This window comes from Achroia grisella, unplaced genomic scaffold (assembly GCF_030625045.1).
Source record: "Achroia grisella isolate CSIRO2021 unplaced genomic scaffold, CSIRO_AGI_Agris_v1 utg1573, whole genome shotgun sequence".
Classification (NCBI taxonomy): Eukaryota; Metazoa; Arthropoda; class Insecta; order Lepidoptera; family Pyralidae; genus Achroia; species Achroia grisella.
In genome coordinates, this window is record NW_026712655.1 from 2,719,524 (window position 1) to 2,744,201 (window position 24,678).

The window sequence follows — 24,678 nt, forward strand, 5'->3', positions numbered from 1 at the left end:
AGTATTACGCCAAACGTCTTTCTCAGATTGGGCTACACCGGTAGTGCCAATAATAAAAAAAAGTCAGGGGAGATAAGGTTGTGTGGAGATTATCGCAGCACCGTAAATGAGGCAACTGAATCTGATACCTATCCTATGCCTACAGCGAATAAAGTATTTGCTGCAGTTGCTGGTTGTAAATTTTTCACCACCTTAGATTTAGATCGGGCGTATACCCAGGTTATGGTAGATGAGAAGACTTGAAAACTCCTTACTTTGAATACTTGCAAGGGCCTTTACACTGTACATCGCCTGGCCTTCGGTGTTAAAGCATGCCCCGGAATTTTTCAACGTTTGATGACATCTTTACTGGGTGGTATCGCAGGTATCGCTGTTCTAATTGATGACATAATAATCGGGGGTCATACTTTGCTGGAAATGCAAGAACGATTTAACGAAGTACTAGGAAGAATTGAACGTGCAGCACTACGTCTAAATAAAAACAAATGCAAATTCGGCCAAGAAAGAGTGGAGTTTCTAGGCTTTGTAATTGATGAGAATGGCATCCATCCTGCACCAAGTAAGGTTGAATCTATTGCAAATACTCTTGAACCTAAAAACAAACGAGAATTACAAGCTTTTCTTGGTCTTTATAATTTTTATGAGAGGTTCATACCTCATAAAGCCACTTTATTGGAGCCTTTACATCGTTTGCTGGATACCCGGCAAGAATGGCATTGGACTGAACGGGAACAAAATTCATTTGAGACGGCAAAGCGATTATTGACATTTGATTTAACGTTAGTACATTATGACGTAGCTAAACCTATAACACTTACTTGTGATAGTTCAGAATATGGTGTAGGAGCTGTATTGTCATATGTAACAGATAATAACGAATTTCCTATAGCTATGGCATCTAGAACCTTACATTCTCATGAACGGCGTTATTCACAGCTTGACAAAGAAGCCGCTTCAATTATGTTTGGCATAAAAAAGTTTCATAACTATCTCACAGGAAGACAATTCTGTATAATAACAGACCACAAACCATTGCTTGGTATATTTGATCCGAAGAAGCCAATGCCTAATATGATTTCACCACGGTTGACGAGAATTGCCATAGCCTTGACATCTCATAACTATGAGATAAAATATAAGCCACAACCAGTACAAAGTGAACCTCAAACACATATTGGTGAGGTTTTGTTAATGGCTGAAGCTCCAGAAGATTTTCCATTTGACGCAGAAGATATAGCTAGAGAGACAAATCGGGATAAAATCTTATCTAATGTTATTTATTACATACAAAGGGGATGGCCTGCAAAAGAAACCGACGCTGATTTACGACCATTCTGGTTACATCGCACAGAACTGTCACTGCAAGAAAATTGCATACTTCTGGGATGCCGCGTCGTAGTACCTCACACTCTTCGTCGAGCAACGCTCCAAATACTACATAAAACACATACAGGTATAGTTCAAACGAAAGCACTGGCTAGAAGCTACGTTTGGTGGCCTGGACTAAATGAGGACATAGAACTTCTAGTTGGTGGTTGTGTTAAGTGCTTGGAAAATCGACATATGCCTCCTAAGACTACACATGAATGGATTACACCTTCGAGACCTTGGTCAAGAATCCACATCGATTTCGCAATACAAAATACTTTTTTTTGGACCGTATCACAACAAATATTTTTTAATTATAGTCGACGCATATTCCCGATGGCCTGAAGTATTCATGGTATATAATACAACAACAGCCACGGTAATACGATTGCTGAGAACGACCTTTGTAACTCAGGGTCTATGTGAAGTTTTAGTATCGGATAATGGTACATCGTTTGTATCAGGAGATATGAAGTATTTTTTGCAGGCCAATAGAATTCGTCAGGTAACTACAGCACCTTACCATCCGGCGACCAACGGATTAGCAGAACAGATGGTACAGACAGTCAAAGATAAACTAAAGAAAATGAATGATTTATCTTGGGATATCAAAATTTCGAATTTATTGGTTTGCGGGTTACTCCATGTACAGGAACCAATAAAACCCCGCAGAACTATTAATGAATAGACAGTTGCGCATATTGTTAGATACTATACATCCAGATAATCTGAAACATAAAAGAACAGAAATACAAATTGACAACAATAAACAGATAGCAGGCAGAGAAACTACTGTGGGACAAAATGTAATGTTCAGAAATTATAGCAATCAGGGCCCTAAATGGTTACCAGGCAAAGTCTTGCAGAAAAGTGGGCCTTCCAATTACAAACTTGAAACAGAGGAAGGTGTAGCAGTTAATCGGCATATTGATCAGTTGATTAAATATAAACCAAGGCTAGAGAAAGGGGAAGAAGGGATTACTGATATAACGTCAGAGGCAAATAAAGACTCTAATAGCACATACAGAAGTGGTACGAATTACCAACATGAGCACCAGGAAAATAGTAGTCAAGAGTCAGAGACAATTATTGAAATACCAGATGCCGAGAAATGGGCTGAGATTTTGGGTATCCCTCCTTCTTCGGAATCAACATTGCCAATTCCAGGGAAAATTAGAACTAAGTTAAATGTACATTCCAGAACTCCATATCAAAGGCCACAAGATCATATAGACAATCTGTATTTATCCTAAATGTGTTTTATATATAAGTGATCATTGTTTCAGTTATACTATTGGTAGATATTGTTTATTCTTAATATTAATATGTTTAATTATGTTATACTTAATTACAAAGTGATTAAACTATCTTAGTGGGGAGGTATGTCATATATAGATGTGGGTACTTACTTTTATACTTTGTTGATTAATAAAGTGTATTAATGTAGGTAGGTACAATATCTTCTTTATATAAAGTGATACAAGCTACATAGCACGTTTTATTTAAAATACTATATCTTGAGGACATATTAAATACAAACAGACAAACTTTTCCTCTTTATAATATCAGTATGATATATATATAATGCAATACAATAATGTGGAATGCTATAACTACATACAAATTTGTAATAACATAACAGTTAACAATGATTATATTTTATTATTATATTTGAGATTAATAATATATATCAAGTCAGTGTATTTGTCACACAAGTTGAAGTAAGAAGGTATGAAGTAAAAAATGTATATAAGTGCTCTAAATGAAAGGGCCTTGAGGGGATCGCGCCGTGATATACAATTTGTAAAATTACATTTCTTTTCAAGTTCTTTCATTTCAACTTCAGACAAAAATGTGTAATAGGATGGCCTATTACCAAAATGGATTTGCTTATACCAGACAAAATAATCTCTTCTTTAAAGATAAAGTACTAACCTTCCTACTACATAAGAAGGTTTTCGAATTTAAAGACATGTAAGATTTTTGACGACCTCGGTGATCTAGCGGTTTAGCACACCGCTTTACTTCTGATGGTCGCGGGTTCAATTCCTCGCACAGTGCAAACATTTGTATTTATTAGTATGATTATTTGTCTTGGTCTGAGCGTTTTCTGTGTAGATTATGTATCTATTTACAAAAAAAATCAAAATATTACCGTTGTACTAGATGACGCTATGTATTAATATAGCGCCATCTAGTACAGAATTATCTGTAGTGGTATTTTCGTTAATTTTAATGTTTCATATTCAGAAAATTTATAAAAAAATGTTTTAAATTTTAATAGTATATGTTTATTATCTCTTGGACTTATTTGATGCCTAGTCTACGAGACTGTAAGAGTGAATAACAGTGATAACGTAATTTAAGTAATCTGTACGTATAATTTGTAAAAATCACGGGATCTTACCACGTTTTATATTTATTTGCTGAGTTCTCGATATCCCGATATTTAAGTAATCTATACATTTCAATATATGGAGAAAATTAAATATGAGGTACGAATACGACTATAATATAAAATAATATTATTATTATTATAAATTTTATGTAGTCCTATAACTCAGTTGAAACTCTATATGATCTCTAAAATAATATAAAACACATACTGAAAATTACCTACAATTTTAATATTTAGAAGTAATAAAGAAGTAATAAATATTAAATTCTAATACCATTAACTATATAGAAGAAAATTGCGAAGATTTACCTATAGGCTAGTGAGTTAGGTAGGTACAATATTAGTCATTATATTACTTGTTCTTATAATATATTATATATGGAGTATTAATACACATTTTTTTAACTGGTAGGCATCTATTATTTCTTCATTTATTACTCTTGGGAAAATGGATAATCTTTGTGCTCCCGGCCACTGCGAACGGAAAAAATATCAAATGAGTATACAGGGTATTTCTCTTTCGGATTGTATCAAAGGCACAAGTCGTAAACTGTGATTTGTAAATCCTTTTATAAAATGGATCAAGCAAAATAATGTATTAGAATAATAGAAATTACATTTTACATCTTTATAATATTATTAGTACGTACGAATATAAAAGTATGTTTAATGTTAGTTTAAGAAGAGGTATAAACTGAGCTTATTTATTAAATATATATATGATTATGAGGTGAACTAAATATATTTTATTAATAGTACAATTGAAATATAATACAATTGCATTACATTAGTCAAAGATTTTACCATAATATTGAAATATTTTATATATTTGTACCCGTTTTATAAACAAACGGGTTTGCATTGGACAGATTCCTTATAGTGCACGGGGCGTGTAACTTTCGTATGTCTACATTAGCCGGCTTGCACTTGTAAAATTTGGGCACATAGAGCAAAATCATAATAATGGGGTAAACATAAAGATTATTTTATCATTTCACTTAGGAACGCTATGTATTTTTTAAAAAGTCTGAACCAATAGTCACTCTATTCTCTAGGCCTTTCGTTTTACTTTTATTTTTATAACTGAAATATATACCAAAATTCAATAAACACATTATGTTTTTGCCTTTCGCGACAATTATTTCTAATTCATCCAAAAGGCTTCTCGAGACTACAATACATTTGCCGCAGCTTGTCGGTTCACACTATCAGTACATTAATTAAATTCTGGCATGGAGTTCTAAAACCATTAATGTGAAAATTTTATACATCATAAAATAATAAAAACTCTTAACTCAATGAAAGGGAAAATTAATATGTTTCAACTTACTGATCGTGTGGTATGACGCGGAAGTTCCGATCTAGTCTGCTAATCTCTTTTATATCATCATTGGTCAGTTTAAAATCCCATATATCGAAATTTTCAGCGAGACGTTTCTGGTTTGCAGATTTTGGTACAATCATTATACCACGATCAACAGCTATTCTGTAATTTAAATTGTGTATTTTCTAAATACCTACATATATGATTGCTGTTGTGCCTACGTCTGACAAACTATAATTACGAGTATTACAAGCTTTATGAAGAAATTATTTAATTGCAGTCTTCACTACTAAAGATCGTTTATTACTGATTTGGTACTTGTCATACTCGACGTACCTTCCGACAAGTATGATTCAGAGTGAACTAAATCTACTCCGGCCGGAGAGGACAAAGTTCGAAGCGTAAGGACCGAGTTCAAAGTGTAATTTATAAAATCATATCTATAGATCATTTAAAAAATTTGTTCAGCTAAAATATATAATCCTAGCTTTTACCCGCAGCTTCACTCGCCTTGAATGAAAAATATTTGTTTTCTTTAATAAAAAGTATCCTGTGTTCATTCTAATACCTCCAAGAACATGTGTACAAAATTTCATGATGATGGGTTCAGTAGTTTTGCGTAAAAGCGTAACAAACATCTCTACTTTCACATTTATAATATTATTAAGGATAAAAGGTTGAAGATTTAGAAATAAAAAAAATGGCTAAAAACATTAAAAGCAATGCAATCATACCTGATAAGAACCTGAGCGGGAGTTTTTCCATACTTTACAGCTATATTCTTTACAACAGGATCATCCAAAACATTAGGATCCTTGCTTTGCGCCCACGGACGCTGAGGGCTACCCAGTGGACTGTATGCTGTTAAGACTATATCCCTCATTTTACAAAAATCATATAATTTCTGTTGATATAAATAAGGATGTATTTCCACCTGTAAAAAATATAATACGGTTTAATTACACCTGTAGTTATACGGAAGGTATTGTTAATAATGCGAACTAGCGGATACTGTGCTAGTAATGTTCACCAGGTCAAACTCCCCTCGGTTTCCCTGAACACCATTATAGTTTTCTGGTGAATTCGCCACTGACCTTACCTCACGCTCATTCCATCATTCTCCATTGGTTCCCAGCTAACGTATACCGTTAGGGAAGGAGGATGGTGCATACCATACATTAAAAAATTATACTAAGAAGTATATACTAAATAATTATGAGTGAGTATATTATATAATATCAATATAAAAATATCAAATTAATTAATAGTAAGTATAATATTTCCTACCTGGTTTGTAACGGGTTTAATCTTGGCCACTTTCAAAACACGGTCGATTTGTTTTGGACTAAAGTTACTGACTCCAATACTCTTCACTAAACCTTTTTCTACTAATTTTTCCATTGATTTCCATGTATCGACGTAATCTACGTCGGAAAATATTGTTTTACCATTTTCATCAACAGGTGTTAAATCATAGCCTTCCTAAAAAACAATGAGCACGCGTAATATAATATTTTACACATGAATATTATTTGCCTTCTATTATATTCAGGGATTTATTTTGTTATTACCTTGTACGCCATTGGCCAATGTATGAGATATAAGTCGAGATATTCGAGTCCGAGATCGGACAAAGAAAGTTTCACTGCCGTCTCAACCCAATCCGGACTATGAAATGTATTCCATAGTTTGGAAGTTACAAAAAGGTTTTCCCTGTAGATAAAGCGAGAAACAAATATTTAGTAGCTCCCAAATCTCCAACTACCTGGGTTGTTTTGTTACATATTGCCCTATTAAGCATAAGCAAATAGGTATCTATGTTTATTAGAATGTGTGAAAACTTACGATGTTAGAAATTGTAACTATTATTTTCGTATTTCGTCGGTATTTTATAATGTACATGTAGGTATAGTAAGTTTTAGAAGGTATATTTTTTAAAAAACTTAAATAAAAAACATCCTAAAAGAAGCCTGTCCATTATGATGACTACCGTACCGACACAGTGACTACCGTTGTCTACCTATATAGAAATAAATAGCGCCTCAGACATAATCATAAGACTCGCATGGTAACCATGTACCCCGTAGCCTGCCTGCACTGCCATGCTGCTAACGACTTCGTACACCGTAGGTATTTAAGTTTTGTGATACGTAATCAACACGAAACCAAATAAATCGATAAGTATATTAAGTAGGTATATTTAATGACCCGGTTTTTTTTACATGTTGCTAGTGTTATATAATGATGTTAGGATAATATCTACCTACTTTATAAAAAGGTACAAAATGTACGTGTTATATTTTTTTTAAATATATAACTAATAAGATTTTATACTAATAAAATCTTATTAGTTATATATATGTACCTATTATGAGTAATATATTCTACCTACTATTCGTTACCTTTTCACGACGCCTTGACTAATCTTTTCCTTAATCGCTTGCCCTACCTCCTTCTCGTTTCCGTACAAATGTGCCCCATCAATATGCCGATAGCCTAAGTCAATAGCATCACAAACTGCTTGGTAGACCTTGTTTTCTTCGCCGCGTATTGCCTGAAAATAGAAGAAATTCAATTCTCTGAAGTAGTAGTGTCTGACAGAACTTTCGATTGATGCCAGTTTCACCGCAAAATTGTTCGTAAAGACTAAAACCAACAAACTCATATTCACTAGTCACACGGCTGTAGGATAGTGATTCACTGTTGTAGGTTGGGTTACAACCAAACTTTTTTGTAAATTCAAATGTTTCAAAAATTATGTATTATAAATTCCTTACCTGCCATGTTCCCAGTCCTAAAATAGGACAATTTAAGCCATTATTAAATTTTACCAAGTGTACTTTTTCCGACATTATTGATTACTAATAGTCACTGTAATGATTTATAAAAAATAGTGTTCATTGATGAATGTGCAATAACTAGGATACGATAATACCGTTGTCAATATCATGAAGATATTTTATCACTTCGTTATCAACAATCAAGGTTGGATTATAGGCATATCTATTAAAAACACTTATAACCTTTATAGGCCTTTCAAGTGGTCATAAATTCAATAGCATTTTTCCCCTTTCTGTAGTAAAACAGTAAAATATGTCGAAAATGCTGCTTATCGCTCTCTATTTTTAAAAAGGTACCAACCAAAAACTACCGCATAGAATTAATTGAAAATTTTCACACACAAGCCTTGCAATATGAGCTCTCAAAGCATATAAAATTATACGGCTGAAGTGTGAAGTTGATTGCAAAAATTAAATTAAATCCTCTGTCAGGAAAAAACGAAATTACTTTCCGAACAACCTAATATTTTTTATATATTAAGTAAAAGTACTAAATGATCGATAGTCACGTAGAGAGACGGATAGTTCGGTAGGTACTTACCTATTCTTCAGTGTACTCTCTAAAGAATTATCTACAATATTGCCGTCCTCGATGGTCTAGCGGTTTAGCACACTGCTTTACTTCCGATGGTCGCGGGTTCGATTCCTCGCACGGTATAAACATTTGTATTCATGAGTATGATGGTTTAATTGATCTGGGTGATTTCTATGAATATTGTATATTATATGTAAAAAATGTATCTAAATATTTATATCAGCTATCTAATACCCAGGACTAGATGGCGCTATGTGAATTGTTCAGGGATATTATATTATTGTCTACAATATAATAATAAAAACAAAAATAACCAAGTGTTAGATCACAAGTTGTGTGGTTGTTTAGTTTCATGATAGAATTGTATAAAACGAAACAACTTCCTCAAGGTGGGTAGTAGTAAATGTAGGTATTTAATTAAAATATACAATAACACCTATTTGTAAAATATACAAATTAGTAGGTATTTTTTATCTAAATGGAATTGTTAGGAATGGTTTATAAGGAGAGTAGCCCATTGCTATATTTATAGACGATAATTAAACATCAGATAAACATCTTAAATTTTTTTTAAGATTATTATACTTTTGTTAATTTAAATGTATTTACTGTGCAATAAATTGTTACCAACAAACAAAAAATCAAACTTATTATAAATTTAGTACTTCATTCATTTATAATTTAAGAGCTACGCTCTCTTGAAATTTAGTACTGACATGTTGTAATTTAAATATTTTAATGGGAGAAAATTGAGATTGTTACAGCATATACTGTAAATACTATAAATAGGAGGAGGAGGAGTAACATTAAACGGTCATGCTCGCTACAAAGTTCAAACTTAGGGCGGCATAGTGGGCCGGGCCAATGTGCTCCCTCTAACATGGTTGAATGCAATGATGGCTGGCTCATTCGTCATACTTGTCTGTTTGGGTTATGAACACTGTTTAGACTATGATTTTGCAATAGCATATACTGGAGGTCACTCTATTCTCCCAAATTTGAATTTTAAAATAAATCTGTAATATTCTAAACATACAGGTAAATTTATTTTTTTAAATAAACGAGCGGAGTTTCTTGTCAGTTCTTTTCATCTTGAAATCATTCCGAACTGACGGTAGATTTGATATCATAAGATTCTGTAATTCTTCTTCTTCTTCTTCTTCTTCTTTGTCGGTTCCTCAAGACTGAGGGTCGTGACCACCAGGAATGCTCCTTCCAACCAATACTCTCCAGGCATTTCTATCCTGTGCTAAATGGACCGCCGACTGTATATGTTTGACTGCTTCTCGTACAGGATCAGTCCAACGTGCAGGTGCCCTACCTCTGCCCCTTCTACCGTCCACGTGGCCCAACATTATATTTTTTTCAAAATTATCTGGTTTTCGGCGGGCTACGTGGCCGAAAAAAGTTAGCAGACGCTGGAAGCACACAGTAGAGAGACGGGTTCTGATATCCAGTTGTTCCAAAACAGATGCATTAGTGCGACGCTCCGTCCATGATATTCCTAACATTTTGCGCCAACACAGATTCTGTAATAGACCTACATAAATAAATATATGGTGGCGAATTCATCTGGCATTCTTAACTTTTTCCCATGCATAACCAAATTATGGGATCACCTTCCAGCAATGGTCGAACCACGATCGAATCGAAACAATATTGAAAGCTTCAGACAAAATAATACTTGTTTCTAAAAAGGCTGAAAATGCACTTGCAATTCCCCTGAAGTCCAGGTTGGTGTGCTCATATGCGGCGGTAATCACTTACCATCAGATGTGCTGCAACCTCTATGCTATAAAAAAAAATAGGTATGCTGGTGGACTACAGAATGTGAAAGTTGCTGATGGAAGTTTGAGAAAATATATTTTGAAATAAATACCTATTAGACATTAAGATGATTAATATTTTCTTAGTTTAAAAATTAATTAGATTTCACCCAAGAATAAATCTTATGATCATAATAAACTACTTAATTTGGGTGATTGGCATTATTATAAAGAGGCTTAATAGTTGAGATTAACACATAGATTAATACAAGTGCTATATTATATCTAGGACTGGTCTATCTTTTATATTTACATATTTAAAATTCTGCCATAGTCACCTATGCAAAGCTTCCATCAAATCACTAGTTATATTATAGATAACAATAATTTTAATATATTACTATTTATATTTGTATAAATAATGTATATAATATTTATATGCCAACCTTAAATAAAAGAAGAAGCAGATGATGCATATACAAATATTAACATAACAATTTTAGTTTACAATTTGTCAAATATATTACAGTTTAATTCATCAATTATCCATTTGAAAATGTAATAGAACTAAATAAAAGAATAATCCTAAAATAAAAGAACAATTGCAGAATAAATTATTTATCAATAAATTATCATACTACAGTACATTATCATAGGTGTTGCACCAGATATTACATACTTAATTTCCAACTGAAATATTATACAAAGCTTATGTACTTATATGCATATTAATCATTATCAATGAGATACACAGATTGCTTAAATAACAACTATGTAATAACTTACATATGTTAATGGAAATAATATTAAAAAAAGCTTAATAAAATTTGTTTTATGATCATTTTCTTGAAGGTTTTTGTAGTACAAATTACCGTTACACTGAAATAAAGCTACTAAAATAAACTACCTAACAACTACTAGCTACCTATTCTTTCAACAAAATTTTATCTGAAGACCCTTCCGCTAATAACTCTTGCTCTGTCGCTAATTTTGCTGCTTGTATTTGAGGTCGAACATATTTGAAGTATTTATAGAAATGGTCAGCAAGCATAACCGAGCCATAAATGGTTAATCCAATACATACTAATACACCTCCTTTGTGTAATCTGTCATACAACTGATTACGGGCATATTTCTTCATAATTTCTGAAAATATAAAATCTGAATTCAATAAATAACGAATATGATATTCGTAAAATCTCAAATGTACATATAATTTTATAAAATACAATTAACAATTATTATTAAAAATAATCAAAAGTGGTTAAATAGAGAGCAAATAAAATAAAATATTAATATCTAGAAGTACAATATAATTATTTATAAGGATATACCTAGATTTAATATGCGCACAGTATTTTAAATTAAAAATAGTCCCATGAATTTATTTATTTTGGTTTAACTAAGTATAAAATTATTTTGATTTTTAGGTTATATTTTTTTTTATTTAATCGGTTTCTGGCTTGGATACTTGTTCATTAGCCACTTTTATTTTTAAATTTCACTTTTTGAAAGTATATTAAATAACGACAAAATTCTTTATATAAAAAAACTGTACCCCTGCCGGTCTTCGATATATTAGAATTTTAAATGGTGACCTACGAACCACTTTTTGTTGGAGACTAGATTCTGTGTGCAGCATTTAACAGATACCATGTAGTTCTATTTTCTATCTAAACAAGACTTGAATCTTCTCCTGAGTTCCTTTTCGTTCCTACTTATTTACTCGTCTTCTTTGTTATCTACTGTAAGTGACATACAACAGAGACCCAGTGCCAAAAGAAAAAGACATTTTCACAGAGAGAATTCGTATATATATTTTTTTGTTTATAAATTGACAATGACAATTGGTTATTCAGTACTCTGTATTTTTATAGCACAGAACATTGAATTCAGTAAAATCAGTAAAGGATTAATATATTTTATTACTTTCGCTATTTGCATTCTAAACTATTGAATTAATTTCATTCTTAATTACGTTTTTTGCAATGAAATTTAAATTTCCTTCCCTGTTATCTTCATATAGTAAAATAAAATATATACAAACATTGTCTAGAAACTTTGGAGATAAAGTGCCAATAGGTCCTGTAAATTCTTTGGAAAAGTGCGAAAACAAAAAGGTAGTAATAGACCAAAACACACTCGGACTCTTGGAAAGACTTTCTTTGGTAAAATGCGATACAGCGGATGGAATTAAAGTATTAGAAGATTCTATTGCATTTGCTAATAAAATTCTTCACATAAACACAGATAATGTGCAACCTATGTACTCTGTTCTAGAAGAAGAGTAAGTTTTTTTCTTATAATGAAAACACTTTAGTGCTAAGATATGAACTTCTCTGTACTATGATATTTAAGGACTTTGTATATTAAAATTAAAGATATAAATCAGTTTTTGTAATAAATAACTGCACACTTTACATATTGGACAATATTTAAAATAAAGGTGAATACTTTGTTATTAACTTACTGAAGCATGACAATTTTAAATCCTGTTTCAGAAATCTTAATTTGCGGATAGATAAAGTTACCCAAGGAAACTGCCAAAAAGACATTTTGAAAAATGCATGTGTAACAGAGGATGATTATTTTGTTGCCCCACCAGGAAACATACCACTGCAAGACATCAAAGTTAAAGAGATAAAACAGGCTCAAAAAAATGAAAACTGAAATGCATAGAATTCTTAATATGCCTATGTTTTTTAAAGTTATACAATCAACAGAACATAATGTTAAATATATTTTTAAAAAACCTTGTATAATATTGATGTCAAATATTAGTCTGCATTGGCTTAAGTATATTAACACCAAAACACAGAAACACATGCCTGTATTTATAAATGAGAACTTAGTTCAAAACCAAAAGAATCAAACCTTACCATTTGGGATTCTTTCCCATAATCACATTAATTATAATACAGACACTTTAGTAGAACATAATTTGAATAGCTTTACTCTAAATACACAATCAGAATTTAATTTCAAATTAATAATACCACAAGAGAATGTGATGCAATATTTTACACAGTGGCAAAGATATAGAAAATTTTGGTGGAGTTCTGTAAGTATAAAACAAATTTACATACCTATATATTTTTGTATTTTATAGTTTTTTTCCATAACAGTAACAGTACTAAGTCCTAAAGGGAGTCAAAATGTAATTATGAAATGATCTTGGTAACCTTACAAATATACTCAAATGTGAGGAAATGAAAATGTCTCTGACAGTGAAATTACACCATTATAATTTGTGTAGAAACATTGAATTGCTCTAACATAAACTGATAAATTTAGTATTTGAGTAATGTTTTATATTGATAGACTGAAACCAATACTATATTATTAATTATATAACAATTTATGATCTTAAAAGTCAGTAGAATAGCCTTTAAATACTCCTTGCATCTTTCTAAAATAGATGTAAGTAAAAAAACTAATAACAAATAACAATAATGTTACAGATTACAACAACACCCAGTTTATTTTCTGTAAGTGATATCAAGTTTGGAGAAAATACAGCAGACGTGGAAGTCTTAGCTCAATTTACACCGGGCAATACAATTGTAGAAACTATCAAGATATATCCAAATACTAGTGTAATCCTTTTCTTTTGTCATTTACTACTTTCCTGTGTTATCTGTTTCCAATGACACATATGAGTAATAGTTAGAATAGCTCGTAAGCTAGTTTTAGCTCTAATTTATCTATCAACATCAGATAAATATACAAAGGGGCACAATATTCTTCCTAAAAAGTTCTAAAATCAATACATCCTAACAGTACAAATTTAGTTTATATAAAAGTAGATGATGTCTACAACTAACGTTTATTTATTATATTTTACTATATTTCATCACATTTCAGATACCAAATTCATGTTGTCTCAGTTGCACATTATATTTAGAAAAAGCTCTATTTATTTTATTATTAGATGGATTAAGTGGACAGAATAAAACAAACTATTTAAAGCTACACAAAAACATGGCGCCTTATAAAATTTCATTTGCTATTAATTGTAAAGGTATAGTTTATTATAATTATAAGTACATGTTACAACTGCAAAATTACATACAGTGGACCCCCGGTTATCCGACAAACGTTTTGTAGGGCAGTGTCGGACCATCGAATTTGTCGGATTATAGTGCTGCCTAAGGGTCCCGGATATATATAGTCCGGAATTTTTTACAAAAGAGTATCTTATAATCCGACAAATTACAGATCCTGTGATAAGATTCTATGTTATATATGTATGTATGTATATGCACTTTGAAATATAAATCATACTTCATTATGTATGTCAACTACTAAAAGATTAGTTTCGATTTAGGCGGTCTAAAATATCATTTTCTTTAATTGTCAGTGTTTTGTGTTTTCGCTTCTACTAATATGTATACATGTGAATAAACAGTAAACAATGAACACATGCTATACTGCACTGCTATCTCCATCACATGTACTTACATGTGATGGACTACTTAGTCAAATTCAAACTAAGCAATCATAATCAAAGCAATACCCTACGCGTCGAGTACAACCGTGGTGATTTACAAGTTTAAACTTGTTCAATCATGTATTAGCGAAGATTGTCAAAAAAATATTCAATAATAAATCACAGACCATTTCGGATTACAAGGGGGCCTGGATTAGCGCGGATCCACTGTACTTATTATATTTGATATTTATTTTGTCATACAATTGCAGATACCGAACATAAACAAACGCTACAAGAACTATCAGAACTACTCAATTTTAGACTACAAAAGAAAAAAATATCTACTTGGATACCAAATTTTTCACTGTCAACAGAATCACAAGTATGACTAATATATTTATTTCTTTTTATAGTCCGATTCTTATTGCAGTGCAGTAAATTTGACCGAACTTTTTTTCAAATTAACATTTCTATTATTCTTATAGTGACTTATGGCTAACTTCAGTTCAGGTCACTTATTGATATGATATCATATATCACATATCATTATCATATATCATATATCACTTATTGATAGTTGTGAGTTGGACTGAATTTCTGTAAAATGTAAGTTTCAATCAGTCTCACCATTATATTTTGCCCATATCGTATTATTAATATTATAAACGCGAAAGTTTGTGAGTATGGATGGATGTTTGTTAGCTTAGTGATAGCAACGCCTATTGTACAAGTCTATTTAAAGGTAATACTTTTCAGTAAAATCACAGTGCAATAAAGTTTATAAATAAAGATACATATTTTTTGTTATATTCGATGTACAAGCTTGTTGAAACTTTATTTGTTTTACAGATACAGGAAAACTTACAGATGGGTGTAGTTTATACAGCTATCCTAAACGATAACACTCTAAAAAATGGAATATTTCGCTTAATGAACAGCAGTACTATGTTACAGGTAAGTAGTCATTCGATAACATTCTTATTATTTGAATTACTTTCATCTTGGATGTTTAATTCAATCTTTTTTTGTTATTTCAGGAACAAATTCATGTTGCCGATTTTGATTCATATGCATCATTGTTGTGTAAATAGAAGATGAATAAAGAAAATTAAGCCATAGTGAACATCACAATTTTTATTTTTTTCCTCTATAATAAAACTATATAAGTATGGTGCCCTACCAACATTCTCTAAGTACGGCGATGTTTTAATTAATGGATAAATATGGAATCATGTACTCGACTGCGCTACACACAATCAATAAGACAATATCCAAACGTTTCACGAAAAAAATAACTTTTAATAAAAACCTAAAAATACAAGTCAATCGCGAAATATATAAAAAAATACAAAGATATACATACATATATATATATATAACCACATTCAACAACTGCGTCGCGGAGTCTAGCAAAAACAGGAGAAATTTCTAATAACTTAGTAACTTATATCGCAGATTTTACCATAGTGCCCATCTACGTTAAAATCCGCAATAAGTTGCTGGTAAGTAATAATAAGTTGTTACTAAGTGAATTCAATTTGTGTTGACGATAATTACACCCATCATAACTTATGATGATAAGGTTCTATATTATAGATTTAAAAATGATACACTTCTCAAATTTATTTATTCAGGAATACTTATTGCAAGATATTTATTACATACAGTTCTTACAAATATCGTTCCATCTCTATTTTAATGAAAAAAAAACATTGCTTTTGTTATAATTTGACACTTGTACAATAATAGTTCATGAATACAAATAATATTAACGATAGCAATATCAAAATTAGAGACAATAATTGTTGAAGACTTGTACAATCCTCGCATACAATGTAATCAGTAAATTCAGTTAACCTGCGCCAACACTGTTCTACATAAGAGCAGGATTGACGATACTATGTAAGGAATTTTTACATAGTAGGAAAATATTATAAAATGACTTACCAAAGGGCGATACCTACACATCTGTGATAGCTTTCATTGGCTTACATTACAAATTAGAACGTATTTCTTATATGACAATATTATTTACTGTTGTGTGACAATGTATGGAAGGAATGTTAAGTAGAAGACATCCCATACATTGTATGATAAATGCTGTAGAAGCATACCAATTACCACACAAATGCATTCTCATAAAATAGATAATACTAATTTACGTGTAAACTTATATTTTATTATAAAGAAAACAAAACAATAAAATTTTCTTATTTCAACATTTCAGTTTATGTGGACGTTAAATTATAATATAAAATATTAAAGTTAATAAATGAATGGTTATATAAAAGTAGGGCTGCCATACGTTATTGCTTTTGATATCATAATAATGATTCATATAACTTAAGGAGATAACAGTATATTAGTCAATAATTCGGCTATCAAAGCAAAATAAACTAGAAATGTATGTCTAATAATAATAGACATGTTAAGTTAATGTATTTTTGAAAATCTATGACAAACTTAGTACTAGTTTAAAAATTTATCTTATCGGAAATACGAAAAAATATATTAACTTTAGGGAAAACATATCACTAGTCTCTAGTACTAGACTTCTAATGTAGATATAACATATTTTCCCATATGAAGAATAGATCAAAGGCTATTTATAAACAGATATCATTTGGATGTATTTATCTAATATTTATTTAATCATTGGTTTGTCGTTATTAATATTGTGCTATAAACTAATATAGTACATGGTTAGGTTACATTAATAATTCATCATCACACATAACTGCGTTTAGTAATCAACATTTTCACAAGTGTACACAGACATTTTATGTACAACTAGATCTTAGGTTATTTATTTGCTAATTATAAAACACCTTCACAGATATTTTTGTCAAATTGTTTTTTTTCTTCTTCAAATCACCTGCCATCCCAACACTGGATAGAACTTAAGCTGGCAGCTGCAACTTCTTTCCTTTGAGAACTAGAAAAAAAAATACTTTATTGCTTAAAAATACTTAAAAATACTTTATGGCTTATTCATAACAATACAAAACATACAATTTTTGTTTATTCTACAAGAAATTACAGAAATATTATTTTCCTATATCATCATCTGCTTCTTCCTTATCCCCATTTATTTGGAGTAGCATAATATGTTTATCTCTGTTCGCAGTCATCTCGTTATTTAATCCCTTTCTTACTATATCATCTTTCACACAGTCCATCCATCTCTTTTTCGGTCTTCCTCTGCCCTTATAACCATCCACATTAACCTTAAGTATGAACATCATTCCTATGCATTACATGCCCGTCCACAACAAACGTTTTTTAACCTCTCTGACCCCGGCGCCACTTTCCTACTTCCTCTAATTTTTCCATTCATTATCTTATCCATCATTATTTTTTTCCTCTATATGTATATGTTAAGTATTGTATACTTACAAAAAAAATACAACTATGGATTTTAATGTAATTTTACCTATTATATATAGATGTATGTTAACAAACTTACCTTTTGTAATGTAGAGATAGAAGAAATCACAGTATAGTACAGTCTGCACAATTCCAGCTATAATGGCAATCAACTCATAATGTCCCTCAAAGACATAGCGGTATACCTGTAAATGTAAAGTATAATATTAAAAAAAAAATAAGTTGTCCGCCTAAAAACATTTTAGTTTATGAATGGTATTCTACCTAATATACTTATAAGATATATATATAGTATGAGTAATTAATATTCTTATAAGATATAAGTAGGTACTGTGAAATGTTAAGAAGTTCTTTCAGAATATTAAGATGTTCCACCATCATCAGTATAATTTTAAACTGCACCATGTGATGACAACATTAGATCTATTATGTGTACCACCTTTAGTAAAGGTGTATAGTATTTAAAATTTTATTTAATGTCAAATAGGACTAACTTGCATGTCTATGTAATAAGAAAATCATAAAAATCATAATATCTAGTAATAAAATTAATTAAAAATTCAGTGTGTTAACTGACAACACTCCTATTTCTTTTATCTTTCTGTCAAATGGAAATTGTACCAAAAGATATGTATGAAAAATCAGCATAATTAAGTTTGATTGTGATAAATAGTTCTCATAGTACTTTGCAAAAAATTATGTGTGAATGTATATTAAAAAAACATACTTATGTAGACAGGTATAGCATGTTAACTGTAGAACATCCTGCATTTTGACATCAAGTAAAAATAAAAACAGACCACATAATGCAAATATTCAACTACAAAGTTTTATTCATCATTCTATTCTTATTGATTTGTAATAACTACAAAGTATCTAAATTTAGGTAATATAACATGACTGGCACTATAATAACAGTGCAAAAAACTTATCTTTGAATTTATATCTTTATAATTGTATCATAATGCTAAGTAGTAACTGAGCTAAGAAGTAATATTTCTAGAGTTAAGGCATGGCATGGCAAATAACAATATGTTAAAGTATACATACATTTAAACATTTCAAAATATAGTATAGATTTTAAAACTTGTTTAAATAAATAATGAAAAGATTGCTGTTCTGTTACAAGATATAATGCATTGTATTTAGGACTACCTTACCTACTACTTATGCTAAGTTACAATTCAGGTAACAAAAAGGTGATACATGAATATCTCAATTGAAAATTCTTTAGAGTTAATGCCTATGCCTTAAAAATGAATGGCAATGTGATTTTTGTATTTGGAATTGTTGAGATGCAATCAGGCAATAAAGTTATGGATAATATAGATTTTTGTGTTTTTCATCTACAGTCAGCCCTTCCAGCAGATATAATAAAATTCTGTGGTGTTAGGGACTGTTAAGAGATAAGGCACATCCTGTGAGGTGCCATCTCATTTATTAATTAAAGAAACAGAAATGTGTACAAAAAATATTTACTGTTGTTAACTCACCCAATTGAATAAATAAAGTGTTCTATACATGCCCAGAGCAAACAAGTAATGGGATGTGATGCTTTCTGCCTCTCCTGTCTTGGACACTAAGAACAGTTGAGGTAAGATGGCCACTGCTTCAAGGTAAATAGAAAATGTCCATAATACCTGTGATTTAAAATATTTACAATGGCAAAAATAAAATTTCCACAGCATTACACTTAATTCAGCGAATTTGTTTCTTGCAGTTAGTTCTGATGGTTGCGAGTTCAATTCCTTACAAACATTTATATTTATTATTTAAAAAAAATCTAAGTATTTGTATCAGTTCTCTAGTACCCATAACACAAGCTCTGCTTATCGTGGGACTGTGTGACTTCTTAATGTTTATTTGTTTATTATTACAATATATCTAATAAAACTGTCAATAATTTACTAATCAGTAAAGATACAGAAAAATGAACATTATGTGTGAAATAAACCAACAATGATGATAAGAGTAAATACAATCTAATATATGTCATGTATTTCAATTACACATCAATTAGCTTTCATCAAGTCAGCATGCTGTAACTAAATCAAATATAATACTTATGTTAACATGTTGATTGACAATGATTACTGAAGTGATTGAATGACAATATTTTTTTACTAAACTTAATTATTTGGGTCGCAATAATAATAATGTTGACATATTAGGGACTAGATCAATCAAACTAACCTCCATAACTGTGAACTCGTGATGTATAAGTAATGCCAGAATAAGCGATGGTATCAACAGGAATTCAATCCTGAAGGTATCGTGATTGTGGTCATATGTTGCTTTGAACTTAACATACATCAAATAAACAGTTGCGTAGGAAGCAACAATGAAGACCACCTTCATTACTGTGTTATAAGGTGAAATGAATGTCGTCAATAAATCCACATATCTCGTGGTATACACTACGGAGAAAAGTATCTGAGATTTCCCAGAAATGCCTGAAAACAATTAAACATAATGTTACACTTCCAAAAGTAAAATATATCCTCATGCCGGCAAGACGAACTATGTAAGCAGCTAAATCACCTGCACATGATCTTGTTTTCCAGATTTTAAGCAATAATATTATTACAGCTAATAGGTGAGATAAATCACCACATAAACGAAATATATTCATGATTTATTATTTAAAGAGATTTTAGTCTGCGTACACTTTTTCATTCAAAGCAAAAATGACGTGGCTGTACACAGTCAACAAGAATACAATGACAGATCAACATTTTTCAGTTTTGCGTTTTCGTCTATGGTGATTGGTTTTCTATGGTATTTGTGTACATAGACGTAGAGAATTCTAACTGGATGAGACAATATTTATAACGAGTACGTGTTATGGTGCGGGTGACAATTCGATTAACGTTTCGTTTCACTCTTAAAAGTTGCCGCGATTTACACATTTTGACTTAGTATTTCAGCTGTACCACATTCATATATATATATATATATATATATATATATATATATACATATATATACCGTGTAACACATGATAAACCTTCTAACTGATTTGACTTATCTGCACCTTCCAAGGATGATACCTCGGGAGAAACCCCATTAGCCCGGCTTATTTTTCGGGTTAATCAACACTAGCTTAAGTATGTTAATTCTTTGGATCCCTTAACGTCGGTTGATATAACAATAATTTATATTTATATATTGTCATCTAAGTCATATCAGAATATGTTAGCTTATTTCTGTAGATTTTTATATTTGTAATTTATCCTATTCCTCACCTTTTACTACCAATGAACCCTTTTGATCTATACCAAATTCCGTATCCTAAATTTATTTAATTCGTAAACAAGTTACTTATTTTGTCTTTGGCAAATGCACCAACGTGCCAAGCCACAAAATGAAAAAAAAACTATACCAGCTTTACAGGAAGTTGCTCTGCAATACTCTGCATAGTCTGCATTGCTTTACATACTCTGTTTACCGTGATTACCTTGTCCGTGTGTCTTATAGGTTATCTAATCCAACATGATTTGTAATACAAATATAATATAATTCTGAAAATCGTCGATTATATTTGTTACGTTGTTTTCTAAATAGACACTGATAGAGTGTACTATATAGCATAGTAAGACACTATTATTCTGTATTTATCGCATAATCATTAAGCATTTTACGAATTACCAATTTATTTTGTGGTTCACCATGGTTCGTCATAATAATCAGTTACCTAACAATTTAACACAGTTACAAAATTTAATAAAAAGGGATCCTGATTCCTACAAAGAAGAATTTCACCAGCAAGTTGCCCATTTTGATACAACGTTAGAAATTTTTAACTTAAATCCCACTCAATACAGTAAGAAATTGGAAGAACAAGCTATGTTTTTAGCTCAAGTATCACAGTGTTACTTGAACGAAATGAAATTGTTTCCACAAAAAATTGTAGACATTTTGAAAACGCACAATACAGTAATGCATAATGATATCAGACTATCATTGTGTAAATGTTTAATTTTATTAAGGAACAAAAACTTTATTACACCATTTGATTTATTGGAATTATTTTTCCAACTGTTAAAGTGTCAAGATAAATTTTTAAGGGACTTCCTGAAAACACACATAATTACTGATATTAAAAATATTAATATGAAAAACAAAGATATGAAATTTAATTCAACATTACAAAATTTCATTTTTTCCATGCTGCAAGCCTCAGATGCGAAAGCAGCTAAACTTTCTCTAGATATTTTGGTAGAACTTTATCAGAAAAATATTTGGAATGATCATAAAACAGTTAATATAATTGCAGACATTGGATGTTTCTCCAAAGTGACTAAAGTAATGGTCGCATCATTAAAGTTTTTTTTGGGTAAAGATGAAGAAGAAAAACAGGATTCTGACAGTGATGATGAGATAGACCCAAGGGATACAATGATATCTAATAAATTTAATAAAAAAACTCGCAAAAGGGAGAAGATGGTAGAGAAAGTAAAAAAGGTAGCAAAGAAAATGAAAAAGAAAAAGCAAAAGGCTCCTTCATTCAACTTTTCAGCACTTCACCTTATAAATAACCCACAAGGATTTTCTGAAAAGTTGTTTAAACAATTGGAATCTTCAAATGAGAGGTTTGAAGTTAAATTAATGATGTTAGATGTTGTGTCTAGGTTGATTGGATTACACAACCTGTTTTTATTTAACTATTATCCATTTATTGCTCGTTTACTCATGCCGCATCAAAGGGAGGTGACTCGTATTTTACAATTTGCTGCTCAAGCTTCACATGAACTGCTACCACCAGATGTAATTGAACCAGTTATGAAAGCAATTGCGAATAACTTCATTACTGAAAGAAATTCAACTGATGTTATGGCTGTAGGCTTGAATGCAGTACGAGAGATTTGTTCCCGTTGCCCTCTTGCTATAGATGAAGATTTACTGAGAGATTTAGTTCAATACAAGAGTTACAAAGAAAAATCAGTAATGATGGCTGCAAGATCTCTAATACAACTGTACAGGCAGTCAATGCCCAACCTTCTACATAAGAAAGATAGAGGTAGACCAACAGAGGCATCTTTAGAGGTGAAATCTAAAAAATATGGTGAAATGAAAATTGAAAGTCACATACCAGGTTCTGAAATATTACTTGAGAAGAAATCATTAGTCAAAGAAGATAAGAAGAAAAATACTAAGAAACAAAATAAAGGTGTTGATTCAGATAGTGAGGATTGGATTGATGTTGCTTCATCAGATTCTGAAATAGAAATACCCACTGACAGTGAAGATAGTGTTGATGAAGAAGAAGAAAGTAATAATGAGCAGGATAATGATGAGGAAGAATGCAATGAGGAGCAAGATAGTACCAATGTTGAAGATAGTCAATCTTCACCTTTGAAACCCAGAAAAATACTAAAAGCGAAACAGGCCAAAACTCAAGAAAAAGAGGAAAAAACAAAGCAAGCTCGTGAAATAGCAATGGAAACAATATTTACTGATGAAGATTTCAAGCGTATTGAAGCAGCTCAAGTAAAAAAACAGGTTAAGGGTATCAAACGAAAGAGTGGTATTGAAGAAGAAACTGATGAAAATGGAGAACTTGTACAACTGTCAGCAATAGAAAATATTCATAAAAAGAGGAAACATGATAAAAATGCTAGACTTGAAACTGTTATGAAAGGAAGAGAAGAAAGAGATAAGTATGGTTATAAAGATCGTAGAAAAAACATTAATTGCTCAAAAACAAATAGAGAAAAAAGAAAAACCAAGAACTTCCAAATGGTTAGACATAAAGCTAAAGGCAAAACCAAAAGGTCATTCAAAGACAAACAAATTGCATTTCGAAATTACTTAATTAAACAAAAGAAAATGCGATAACCTTGTAGTAGATATATTACAGAATTTGTAACAAAACTATATAATATGCAACTGTTGCAGTTGTTTTGTATTAATATTATATATTTAATATTTCTGAAGCAATGTTTTATTTCTCTTTTGCTTTGAATTTGTGTTCTAATTTATTCCAAATAAAAATATACAAGGATATTATGGTATTTGGATGTCGGCATTACAACGTTTAGTAGATATGGTATATATTACATATCCTCTGATCCTATCTGGATGGTTGATACCATACCTTATATAAAATCGATTGGTACCACATATAAAATCTACATTTTTGTCTGTAAAATTCAAACACATTTAAACCATTAATCTATACATATAAATAAAATTGCAGTGTCTGTAATATTGAAATAACCGTTTTTTACTACATGCATATGAATATAAATATGATACATACACACAATTTTTGTCTGTCTGTCTGTTTGTTCCGGTTAATCTCTGAAATTAGTGGACCGATTTTGACGGCACTTTTTTTGGCAGGTACCTGATGTAATAAGGAGTAACTTAGGCTACTTTAAATTCAGAAAAATTAAGTTAAATATCATGCGGACGAAGTCGCAGGAACAGCTAGTCTAAAATAATAATCTGATTTACCATTCCATAAATTAATATAATAATGTATTTCATTATATCTTAATAGAAATGGCATGATGTATATTCTATACTATTATTTCCCCTCCGATAAATCCCCCGTCCAATTCAAACAGGGATCAAAATTACGACGGCCTGAGCTGAGGTTCGAACACCTAGTGGTGCCCTCAGA

The 24,678-nt window shown here is 31.0% G+C and overlaps 6 protein-coding genes across 6 annotated transcripts; 4 read left to right on the forward strand and 2 right to left on the reverse strand.

Moving 5' to 3' along the window:
* Nucleotides 1-336: 336 nt before the first annotated feature.
* Nucleotides 337-1,713, forward strand: LOC131841093 (uncharacterized protein K02A2.6-like). The gene has a single exon (XM_059189330.1). It carries the CDS (start codon nucleotides 337-339, stop codon nucleotides 1,711-1,713), a length of 1,377 nt encoding a protein of 458 aa, XP_059045313.1.
* A 2,356-nt stretch (nucleotides 1,714-4,069) lies between these two features.
* Nucleotides 4,070-7,993, reverse strand: LOC131841077 (aldo-keto reductase family 1 member B1-like). The gene is made up of 7 exons (XM_059189313.1): nucleotides 7,868-7,993; nucleotides 7,493-7,644; nucleotides 6,662-6,803; nucleotides 6,378-6,572; nucleotides 5,825-6,024; nucleotides 5,097-5,252; nucleotides 4,070-4,240 (listed from the first exon to the last, which is right to left on the reverse strand). The coding sequence occupies exons 1-7, from the start codon at nucleotides 7,940-7,942 to the stop codon at nucleotides 4,201-4,203; spliced, it is 960 nt and encodes a 319-aa protein (XP_059045296.1). The 5' UTR covers nucleotides 7,943-7,993; the 3' UTR covers nucleotides 4,070-4,200.
* Nucleotides 7,994-11,842: 3,849 nt separating this feature from the next.
* LOC131841163 (glutamyl-tRNA(Gln) amidotransferase subunit C, mitochondrial) lies at nucleotides 11,843-12,901 on the forward strand. The gene is made up of 2 exons (XM_059189421.1): nucleotides 11,843-12,518; nucleotides 12,733-12,901. The coding sequence occupies exons 1-2, from the start codon at nucleotides 12,220-12,222 to the stop codon at nucleotides 12,899-12,901; spliced, it is 468 nt and encodes a 155-aa protein (XP_059045404.1). The 5' UTR covers nucleotides 11,843-12,219.
* LOC131841162 (DNA polymerase subunit gamma-2, mitochondrial) lies at nucleotides 12,891-16,669 on the forward strand. Its single transcript, XM_059189420.1, has 6 exons — nucleotides 12,891-13,292; nucleotides 13,693-13,827; nucleotides 14,096-14,252; nucleotides 14,933-15,045; nucleotides 15,513-15,617; nucleotides 15,701-16,669. The coding sequence occupies exons 1-6, from the start codon at nucleotides 12,891-12,893 to the stop codon at nucleotides 15,752-15,754; spliced, it is 966 nt and encodes a 321-aa protein (XP_059045403.1). The 3' UTR covers nucleotides 15,755-16,669.
* A 603-nt stretch (nucleotides 16,670-17,272) lies between these two features.
* On the reverse strand, nucleotides 17,273-20,771 carry LOC131841111 (ER lumen protein-retaining receptor). The gene is made up of 5 exons (XM_059189358.1): nucleotides 20,592-20,771; nucleotides 20,244-20,503; nucleotides 19,544-19,690; nucleotides 18,130-18,235; nucleotides 17,273-17,598 (listed from the first exon to the last, which is right to left on the reverse strand). Exons 1-5 carry the CDS (start codon nucleotides 20,680-20,682, stop codon nucleotides 17,564-17,566), a joined length of 639 nt encoding a protein of 212 aa, XP_059045341.1. The 5' UTR covers nucleotides 20,683-20,771; the 3' UTR covers nucleotides 17,273-17,563.
* A 682-nt stretch (nucleotides 20,772-21,453) lies between these two features.
* LOC131841120 (protein SDA1 homolog) lies at nucleotides 21,454-24,053 on the forward strand. The gene has a single exon (XM_059189369.1). The coding sequence runs from the start codon at nucleotides 21,720-21,722 to the stop codon at nucleotides 23,886-23,888; it is 2,169 nt and encodes a 722-aa protein (XP_059045352.1). The 5' UTR covers nucleotides 21,454-21,719; the 3' UTR covers nucleotides 23,889-24,053.
* The last annotated feature ends 625 nt before the right edge of the window (nucleotides 24,054-24,678 follow it).